Genomic DNA, 11320 nt, shown 5'->3' on the forward strand with positions numbered 1-11320 from the left:
GAAAGAATATGGCAAATTTGAGCCAGGGTGCCTATTTTAGGAAGGGACTGTAATGCAAGAAATCTAGTTACCATCCTGGGTTTAACAGCTGGGACCAAGACTTACTAAAAATGGCAAAAAAAAAAAAAAAAAAAAATTAAATTAAATTAAAAAGGCAGTTAGTTCTTGAAATTAGGATACCATGTTATGACTAGGTTAGTGGTTAGGATGACTGTGCTGGGTCTTAGAAAGGAGGACTGGAGCTGCTTAAGTACTTGATGTTTCAGATCAGGATTGAAACTACAATTAGCTTCTAAGGGAGATCAAGAGGCCTCATCTATGGGGAGGAAGGATTACAGGCTTGGGAAGCGTGTTGTGCCTGATACCAGCAACGAGAGAGGCAAATACGGTAACTCTGCCCCTCCTACACTCATAATAGACTGTAAGAGTCGGGGTTCTCCAGAGAAAGAGAACAGATTTAGATACATAGAAAGAGATTTATGACGAGAAATTGACTCATGCGATTATGGAGCTGAGAAGTCCTACGACCTGCTGTCTGCAAGCTGGAAGCTGGTGGTGCAGTTCCAGTCCAAACGTGGGGGCCTGAGAACTGAGGGAGCCAATGGTGTAAGTCCCAGCGTGAGTCTGAAGGCCCCAAAACTAGGAGTGCCTGTGTTTAAGGGCAGGAGAAGGTGGGTGTCCCTGCTTAAGCAGAGAGCAAAATTCACCCTTCTTCCGCCTGTTTGTTCTACCAGGCTCTTGACGGACTGGGTGATGTCCGCCTGCATTGGTGAGGATGATCTTCTGTACTCAGTTCACTGAATCAAATGCTAATCTCTTCCAGAAATACTCTCACAAACAAACCCAGAGAGAATGTTTTGCCAGCTATCTGGGCATCTCGTAGCCCAGTCAACTTAGCACAAAAAATTAACCTTCACACAGACATTGGGAATGGAGCATAGTGCTCTTTCCCACAGAGCCAAAATACAACTTTATACTCCCTTTCGAAAAAGTCGCTAACAATAAATCTCATTTGGCCAGCAAATATAAACCTGTCTGCCATCCTTATGACCAATAATTAAATCACAGCTGCCATTTACTGAATGCGTACCATGTGTCTCATACCAGGCTGTGTTATAGCTGATTTATCCCTTATAATAACCTGAGAGGTAGACAACATTATTTACCAATTCAAAGATGAAGAAATTAAGATGAGAGGTAACTTTCTCCAGTTCATACAGGAAAAGAATGATACAGTTGTTATTGGAAGCCAGGTCTGTCTGATTTCAGAGTCTGTGCTTAATTAATTAAACCTGGAAAGCTTAATGTTTCAAGCCTGTACCAGGCTAAATACTCTGAGTTACTTCTAGAATATTGAATCTGTACCTCCAGGTTTGATGTTGGGATTAATTTTAGCTATGCACTTGAAGCACCATGTGCCCTAGGATGCACTCCCTGAGGGAAGAGGGCCGCCAAAGAACAGAAGTGCAAGGGCCAAATCCGTGATGGGAGCAGCTTCTTCTCATCCTCCCCTGGACTGGAATTCCTGGAAGACAGCCCTGAAATCCCACGGCAATGGGACATGGCTTGGGGAACCGTGAGGGCTGCCACATCGCTTGGTGGCCAAGATGTCACTTGTCATTTTAAGTTTGATAACATTTCCTTTTCTCTCTTACCTTATCATTCTTTTTCTCTCTGATTACTCAAAATTTCTTGGAATTTCTTATCAAAAAGTGTCATCTGCATATATTAGTACCTGGATAATTATTTATACATGTATCTAACTTGGTCATATACTTCGTCATATCCTTTATGGAAGTGAGAACCAAATCATATGAAGTAATTTCTTTTTATGGTCATCATTTTTACTTTCATGCTTATCATAGGAAGGAATTTTTTTTTAAATGATAAGAAATAAAAGAGTAAGGGAATAATAAAGTTTGTTGTTTATATGAGTCCTAGCTTTCACTCAAATATAACTATTTTATTTACATACTTCTAACATGTTTAACTGGAATACACTAAAAATGTCAGAAGATGAGCATTTCCGTTATGACCATATTAAGGACTATTTTATTTCAAAATGGAACTTTGAAACTCGGATGAGTCTCACTTATATCTTGATGCCCTTTAGCCATGTTACACATTTAGGCAGAAGTATTTTACTTATTTTAAAGTTAACTGGTGCAAACAGCCAGGAGACTGTTGACACTCTTTCCCTCCACAACCTTGTGGTTCGGAGCTGGGGATGGGGACAGTGGGGACTCGGGGGCAGGGAGCTTGGTTGCCCTCAGGAAAGGATCTACTGTGGCTCAGGTTCTATGAAATCACAATGCAAAACAAAAACAAAACCGAAACTCTGTTTGTGAAGTGAGAAACTTGTTTTCCTGGGCTGTAATATATAATAATAGGACAATACTTTTTAAAATGATAGCAATTGTTCCTGGCAGTACTCCAGCACTTCACTGACCTCACCTAACCCGACAGAAAAGAAGAAAAGTGAAAGAAAGACATTGAAAGGGGAAAGGAAAAGGAGGTAGAAGGAGGATAGGAGGGTGAAAGGAGAGAAAGGAGATGACCTTAACCGCCACCCGCGCCCCGCTCCTGCTCGTTCTCCTTGGAGGCAGCATGAAGTCATAGCAACTGTATCAAGTAGATGTTATTATCCCTTCGTGTCCTCTTATGACTTCCCTTTCTTAGTTTATGCTCTAGAAAGACTAGAAAGGTGAATGTCAGCCAGTGACAGTGGACATACCTGAGAAGTAGCTATACAGGCCTGGCGCTGTAATCGTTCATCCTGAAACTAACATGCTTCCTCTCGCGAAGCTAGGCAAGTCTCACGTGGCCTCTATTAGGGTGACCATATATCCAGGACAGTCCCATTTACACTTGTTTTCTGACACATTCATTATTAACACCCCTTCCACTTTCAAAACTGTCCAAGTTTGGATGATAAATTGTGTGAACCGTCCATGCATGAGCCCTGCTTGCGCGCACTGGCCTGCAGCCTCCTCTCCTCTTACTTGGTGGCCATCACACTTCCCTCCAGAGTTGTGGAACTGCTTCCAGTTCCCTGGACACACCTTGCTATTTCACCCTTCTTTTTGATGAATTCTGTGCTTCTTAAGTTCCTGTTACCTTATTTATAGCAATATTCATGCCATGTCTCCTTCATTAGACTATTATTCCTTGAAAATGGAGACTGCTTTGATTACATCCATATCACCAGTGTCTTGCATTATATCCAGACATATTACATGCTAAATACAAGTTTGATGAACGAATAACTAAAGTGTGTCAAAATTATATATTTAGGGGCTGGCCCAGTGGCACAGCAGTTAAGTTTGTGTGGCCCGGGGTTCACTGCTTCAGATCCCAGGTGTGGACCTACACACGGCTTGTCAGGCCAGGCTGTGGTAGGCGTCCCACATATAAACTAGAGGAAGATGGGCACGGATGTTAGCTCAGGGCCAGTCTTCCTCAGCAAAAAGAGGAGGATTGGCAGCAGACGTTAGCGCAGGGCTCATCTTCCTCAAAAAAGAAAAGAGAAAAAAAGAAACAAAATTATATATGTACATAAACAAAGACAGGAAGAAAATAGACAAAAGTGAAATTCCTAATCACATTAGATTTTTAAATGTTTCAGATGATTTAATATTTTAAAAATATTACTTTTATAATAAAATATTTATTTTCTAAAATAACAAGGTTGTTCATACAGTATTTTTAAAAGATTTACAAAAATAGCTCCAGGGCTGGCCTGGTGGCATAGTGGTTAAGTTCTCATGCTCTACTTTGGAGGCCCAGATTCATGAGGTCAGATCCTGGGCGTGGACCTATACCACTCATCAAACCATGCTGTTGTGGCGACCCACATACAAAATAGAGGAAGACTGGCAAAAAATTAGTTCAACCCTTAGTTATTATTATTATTATTTTTGGCAAGGAAGATTGGCCCTGAGCTAAGATCTATGCCAATCTTCCTCAACTTTGTATGTGGGATGCCGCCAAAGCATGGTTTAATGAGCAGTGTGTAGGTCCATGCCTGGGATCTGAAACTGCGAACCCTGGGCCACTGAAGTGGAGCACACAAACCCCACCACTATGCCACCAGGCTGGCCCCATTCAGTTACTTCCTAAAGGGTGAAGTTGCAAGTGTTCTGCACACAGTAGACAGACAGTGTTTGACATTGGGTGTGTCCCCGATAAATACTGAATGAATCTCAGATTTATCCTGAGTTAGAAGAGAAATAAGGCAGGTATAAACAATGGAGACCTGTGCAAACCTAGGATTGGGATCACTATTTCACTGAAGTGAAAAGGGAACAATTCAATTAATGGCGATCAGATGCCCAGTTCTTTGGGGCCCCTTGCTGTTGGTGGGGCGGACAATCAGGACACTGAGAGCCTCACACATAGCTGGGGCTGAAGGGGTCTGTGCCGTCTGTCCTCACATGAATCCTGTCTTTGCCAGGCAGAAAGGAACATGCCAGCCCTCCCACGCTCCAGACACACCCCTCGGACTGTCCCTCTGGGGTTGGAGTGTCTCCTTGTTCACTTTAATCTTATTTTGGAGAGGGAGGATAAAAATTTGGGGGTGCCAGGGAAGGGGGCTAGCATTTATTCTGCCAGGAGGCTGCTCTGATGGTGATCATCCAATTCTTCCTTGTCCAGAAAAGGTAAGAACTGTAGGTATTTTTACATGTTAGCTAATATGCAAAACTTGCGAGAGGAGAGGAAAGAAAATTGTCGTCAGTCAGGTGTCAGGTTCCTTGATATGTGTTTTCACATTCATTAAGTGTAATATAATAAATTATCACAACATCCCTGTTTTTATCACTATTCAACACTTAGTAACTGCCAGAGGCTAGATTTGAACTCAGATCCCATGGTCTACCCATGTGAAAGGAAAGCTCTCCGCCTTTGGTGATGTGGATGAAAGTGGCGGTTCTGTCCAGGAGACAACAGCACTTGGAAAAGCTTCATAGGTTGGAACATATCATTCTTCACCACATCAAAGGATAACTAGGATGCTGTTATCAACTAGAATAAGAAGTGCCTATTCACATTACATGTTCAGGAACAGAGTATATTTCTGACAACTGAGTGTAAAAATATTTGAGGTCTGGAATTTTTACTTGCAACAAGAATGGAAAATTAAAAATTAAGCCTGGCTTCCGTGGTGGTTGCATGGATGTTTTCAATTTGTGATAACTCATTGAACTGTACATTTATGATTTTTGCATTTTCTATATGTATGTTATACTTCAGCTTTCAAGTTTATTTTTTTAAAAAGACCAATAAAAAAGATATTTTAGAAAAAACAAAGGATGTTGCAAATCTACACAGCTACATCCTGATTCTTTCTTCTTGACCTGTGAACAATAAAGATAATGGTATAAGTTGCCACTTTCTTCCAAGAGATAAGTCAGTGCATAGTTAATTTTCTAATTTAGGAGTTTTTGCCTTCCGCCATCATGGTAAAAAAGTAAAGAAAATGTTTCTTTCTTTCCTGTAAGATCACAGAGCCTGCCAATAACTCTCTCTCAATCCTACCTTTATTTGTGTAATCTCAGAATCATTTACAGAAGACAAATACTGTGCCTCCCCTCAGGTTTGGCTGGGACAAATGAATCTATAGATGCTGTGAGACAGTAGGAAAGGATGTTGAAACGTTTATAGACTTTCTCATGAAAATTAACATTGAGAAAAAAGTTATTTTACTCCCTTTCACAGAAGAGAGAGTCATATTTTGATTTGGATATAAGATTCATACAGAATTTAACCCCTCCTTTGGTTGGCCATCTTGGAAACAAATGGGAAACAGAGTGAAGGCATATATGTGTGATTGTCCTTATTATAAACAGAACAAATTAAAGCACCAACGGTGGATCTCATGAAGAATATATCATCATGTTTAATATGAAATAAATGTTCAGCTTTTCCTTTTTAAATGTAATTTATTGAAAATATGGAGGTGGAGAAGAGCTCGAGAGGTAGTACGGCAGTGAGAGTCTTGTACATTCATCTTTGGACGCAGTCTTACAGGTCAAGCAGAACTATTTTTCTGTGTTACTGCAGACTACAGCCTAATTCAATTATATTCTTTTTTTCCACATGTTATTTTGAAAAATTTCAAACTTACAGGAGAGTTAAAAAATAGTACATTGAACACCCAATATCCCTCACCTAAATCCATTAATTGTTGACTTTTGCCACATTTCTGCTTTCTCTATGCACGTGTTTGCTGAACCAATTGAAATCCGCTTGCTATCACCCCTAAGTACTTTAGCATGTATCTCTGTATAACAAGCACGTTTCCTACATAACCACCATACCGTGACGGCACTCAAGACATTTAACATTGACAAATAACACCACCTAATATACAGTTCATAAACAAGTGTCCCTAATTATCATAAAAATGCCTGTAATCAATTTTTTTGACAACGGATCCAATCAAAGATGGCACAATGCATCGAGGAGTCTTTTAATTCAGAACATTCTTCCCCCTGCTTCTTTTTTTTTTCCTTCTGTCTTTCATGACATAGACATATTTTGAAGAGGCCAGGTCTGTTGTCTTGTAGCATGCCCTACAATCTAGATTTTTGTGATGGTTTTCTTATGATAGTTAAATATGTTTACAGAATTAAAAACCTACACGTGTATATAGTGTGCATTCCTATTGTTTTTCCATGTACCTCCTGTGTTTTCACATTTCGGAAACGTTGCTCACACAGGCCATCTCTTTAAGAAATGCCCTTCCCCACCAGATCTCTACAAGGCACCATTCAGTATTTAACTTTCTGTAGATGATTTCCCTGATGCCCTCCATCCTAAAATAATCTTTGAATATCCAGAATACTTTAGCTTTTCTTTTCTTATAGCATTTACATTTTTTTCACTTTGTATTATTTTTATTTGTTCAGGTAACTTTTACAATGAAAGCCACCTAAGGGTTGGTCTAATTTATCTTTGTGACCTCCCTGGAATCTAGCACATGACGGTTTACAAAGTAGGCAATCAATATATATATATATGTTAAATAAGTAAATGGATGGATGAGTAAATGAATGAAAATATTATCTCTGGTTTCTGAGATACAGTGAGATGGTTAAGGATTTAATGTTTTTTTAAAAGGCTTACCTAATTTCTTCGCAAGTGTACTTTCTGTACCCAGAATAGTCTACTTAATAATGTTTTTAAAAGGTAAAATCTTAGTTTTGATAAAAATACAGCATGTGTCTTACACGCCTTGCTATAACCCTTTTAAAATCAACTTGCTTAACACCGAGGGAAGCCTTTCAATCTGGAAAGTTCATTCTCTAGCTTTGGAAAATAGTCTTATCCTGTTACTTTGATAATCTCCTCTTTTGCATGTTTCCTGCTCCATCTGGAAAAAAAGTCCTGTAAGTCAGACGTTGAAACTTCCAGATCGATCCTCTCTATCTCTTATTTTTTCTGTCAGTTCTCCTATCTTCTACTTACTAAAGATTTCCTTCCAACCTATTATTGATCCTTTTTAATTTTGAAAGCCATGTTTTTAATTTTCAAGAGTTATTTTTTTGCTTGTTGAGTGGTCTTTTTAATAGCATCCACTTCTTGTTTTATGGATGCAATATCTTTTCAAGTCTCTGTAGAAATATTTATTAGAACTTACTTAAAATTTTCTTCTGTTCTCTACATTACCTCTGTTTAAGATTTCTTAAAGCCACCTTTTTTGTATCCCTGTCTCTCATTCAAATTAAAGGTATGTTATGTATGAAATGCAGAAGCCTCTGTGCCCTGAACAGCTGACTAGAACTCTGTCCATGAGCAAGGTCTGCCAACTGCCTGCTTGGCTGTAGGTTAATTAAATGTTGAGTTAGGCATTATGACGTGGAAATTCCCAACCGTCAAAACATAGAGGTCTTTTTTCTGACATCATTCAATGTCTTTGGAAAAGAACCCTTCAGTTTTCTACCTGGGGAGTAACATCTCCTTGCTGAGTAGTCACCTAGCAGAGGGGTGTGTGTGTGTATGTGTGTACGTGTTTTCTGTTCCTTATTCAGACTTTTAGTTAATCCCCTCTGGTTTCAGTCCCTCATTTCACCCCTCCCCTTGATATCCTGTGCGTCAGCACTTCAAGACTCAACTTTACCCTGCTGCATCAGTTACCACTCATCTTCTATCTATATTCTATCCTCCAGGATTTTGTTGAACTCTCTCCCTCTCTGCTGGACTCTCCTGCTCTTCTTGTTATGGGTTTATGTGTTCTTTTTATTCCTTTACTGTCATTTTGGTGGAGGCTTGAGAAAGAGAGGAGATAAATGCATGGAAATATTTTCCAAAATATTGATTCCAAACAAATCAATTTGCTGTCTTTAACCAGACTGTGCTTAATTTTAAAAGTGTTTGTGATATAAACTTGCCCCTCTGTAAATATGGTCTTGTGAATAGTGTAAATTTTCTGCCCAGAAGATTAAAGAAAATGATTCTCTATGTGATTATGGGAGTAAGGTTCAGATCACTGTGGGGGTTTTAAAGTTTCCTACTGCATAATCTGGACAAGGGGAAAGTATTAAAGCTACTGCTCAGGGCAGCGTGAGATAAACCTCTCTTCACAACTTCAGAAGTCCCCTTACTTATTTACAGCTGGGATAAGATAAACGATCAAACAACTAGAGAAATTCTACAAACCACTTATAGAGTTAAGTTTTTATTCTACGATCAAACCATGCTCCTGTGCTTGTATAAATCTTCGATTACCTCTAAACTTCCAACATCTGGAAAAGAACAAGCTGCAGCATCACCCAGGCAGGCCCCTCCCAAGTCTATTCACCCACAAAGAATTTTCCCTTTGAGCCACTCTGACACTGGCTGGTTACTCACACCACAGATTCCTCAGGATTGGCTGAGACTGCAAATAAAACACTGTTTGCCCACAATCAAGTTGATACGCTACAGCATAAATGCACGCAAGTTCCTAGTCTAAAAATATAACATGAAGTGTTTGCTCTCTTCTTTCCTCCTAATGTTTTCATACAAGACTTGGAGAGGAAACATCGTATCTGGCCGAAAGAAAAGGTCTTTAAAGAAAAGAAAAACCCTAAAATGGGTCTTTTGAGTTCTAAAAACTTCAAATCCAAGCAAGCCCAAATTCTCCTTCTGGGACTTGACTCTGCTGGGAAGTCTACTCTCCTTTATAAGCTAAAGCTTGCTAAGGATATTGTGACCATTCCGACGATAGGTTTCAACGTGGAAATGATCGAGTTGGAAAAGAATCTTTCACTCACCATCTGGGATGTTGGAGGCCAGGAGAAAATGAGAACCTTGTGGGGCTGTTACTGTGAGGGCACTGATGGGCTGGTGTATGTTGTGGATAGTACGGACAAACAGCGACTGGAAGACTCCAGGAGAGAGTTTGAGCACATCTTGAAGAATGAACACATTAAAAATGTGCCTGTTGTCCTACTAGCCAACAAACAAGATGTGCCTGGAGCTCTGACTGCCGAGGACATCACCAGAATGTTCAAAGTGCAGAAGCTCTGCAGCGACCGGGCCTGGCATGTGCAGCCCTGCTGTGCCATCACTGGGGATGGGCTGACGGAGGCATTCAGAAGACTAACTGGATTTGTGAAAAGCCACATGAAGTCGAGAGGAGACACCTTAGCATTCTTCAAGCAGAACTGACCTCCAAGTGGTGAAAGAGACACTGATGAAGCTGAAAGGGTAATTTTTTTCAAGAGTGAGAAGAGCAAGTTGCTGAGTTGGCAAGCTTTTCCTGATATGTTATTTCACCTAAATTCAGTTAAACAACTCAGAATAATATTTAGAAAATACTATTTTTGGCCAGGCACTTTAGCAAACTATGTGGTAATGATAATTGAAAATTAAAAATTTACCATTTTGTGCATGTTGGATGAATCAGAATAATCAGATTTGGGACCAAATAAATGATTGCTTTATTATTTGCATATTTTTATATGATTATTAGAACAAAGTTTAAGTAAACTGCCTGCTAATAGAATCAGAATTCTTCCAGATTGTTTCCAGCAGTTACAGGTATTAAATTTTCACCATGCACCAAGTAATAGCTGGGTGGTGTATAAAAGGAACTTTAAATTAGGAGAGATAAAAATTTGATGTTAACATTTTGTAAATCCCACCCCTAAATAAAGTTTTTCCTCTGGATTCCTGCCAGCTTTGTGAAATCTATTGCTGGGAACTTCCTGCACTGAGTCAAACCATGAACTCCAGGCTGCTAATTGCCCAGAGGCTGCCTTCTCCCATGGGGAGCAGAAGTATGTATCTTAAAGCTCTGAGGATCAGCCTAGCGCCTTAGAGCTTAGAGCAAGGCCTGGGCTTATTGCTCAGCTGAAGGCTGCAGCCCCAAGACCGGCTTCAGTATGACAATCATTACCTGGTAACTATGTACAGCTCACTGTACTGATCAAACAGGAACCAGAGCCAGACTTTGCTCTCAGAGACCTTGCACTTCACAGGGGAAATAAAGCTAGTAGCTAGAACAGGGCACTAACCCATGTGCTATTACAGAGGGAGACACCCTTTCTGACCTGGGCAAACAGGAAGTGCTTCCTGCAGAAGGTGGTGTCTAAGAGGGTCCCAGCTCCCTGGGACCCCATGAAGGTGCAGGTTAGTCACTGGTAGTTCTCATCACTTAGGAGACTCTCCAGAGACGTTGTTGGGGAGGGCAGGAGAGGAGAAAGAACTAGAATTTCCCTGAGAGGCTGAGAACTCCCAGGCAGGCCCTAGTACTAACAGATGACACCTTTCCTCCTACCCCACCTCCAACAAGGCTCATCTGGACCAGAAGCAGGCCTCAAGCCCCCACAGAAGTCCCTGGGACTCTGAATTTTAAGGTCACAGAGGAAAATAAAGGTACTGTAAACCAAGGGTGCCAGCCCCTGGCTTCCTTTCACTGTTTTCTCCTCTCATCTCAGCCATGATTTGTTCAGCAAAGATCCGAGTAGCTACTCCTGTACTGCATGGTAGGGATTCAAATAATGAAGTGGACATACACATAATAATAGTTACCATTGGTTGAATACTTGTGCGTGCCAGGCATTGTGCTCTCCGCTTTCATACATCTTCTCATGTAACTTTCACAACTGCCCTAAGAGAAACAGGCATTATTATCTCAGTTTTACGAATGAGAGTACTCTGATGAAACAAGGTTAAACAACAATAACAACCACAAAAAACTGCTTGGTATTTTAACTGAGGAGGGGCAAAGCCAAGACTTAAACTCAGGGGTGTCTGACTTCAAGGGCTGCGCTGTTCATTGCATGTCATTGTTTTATAAATAAGGTATGGTCTCTGTCTTCAATGAGCTTATAAT

General features: G+C 40.3%; 1 protein-coding gene across 1 annotated transcript; it reads left to right on the forward strand.

Moving 5' to 3' along the window:
- The first annotated feature begins 8931 nt into the window (after nucleotides 1-8931).
- Nucleotides 8932-10152, forward strand: ARL14 (ARF like GTPase 14). The gene has a single exon (XM_014832851.3). It carries the CDS (start codon nucleotides 9073-9075, stop codon nucleotides 9649-9651), a length of 579 nt encoding a protein of 192 aa, XP_014688337.1. The 5' UTR covers nucleotides 8932-9072; the 3' UTR covers nucleotides 9652-10152.
- The last annotated feature ends 1168 nt before the right edge of the window (nucleotides 10153-11320 follow it).

The sequence above is a fragment of the Equus asinus genome, chromosome 5 (genome assembly GCF_041296235.1).
Source record: "Equus asinus isolate D_3611 breed Donkey chromosome 5, EquAss-T2T_v2, whole genome shotgun sequence".
Lineage (NCBI taxonomy): Eukaryota > Metazoa > Chordata > Mammalia > Perissodactyla > Equidae > Equus > Equus asinus.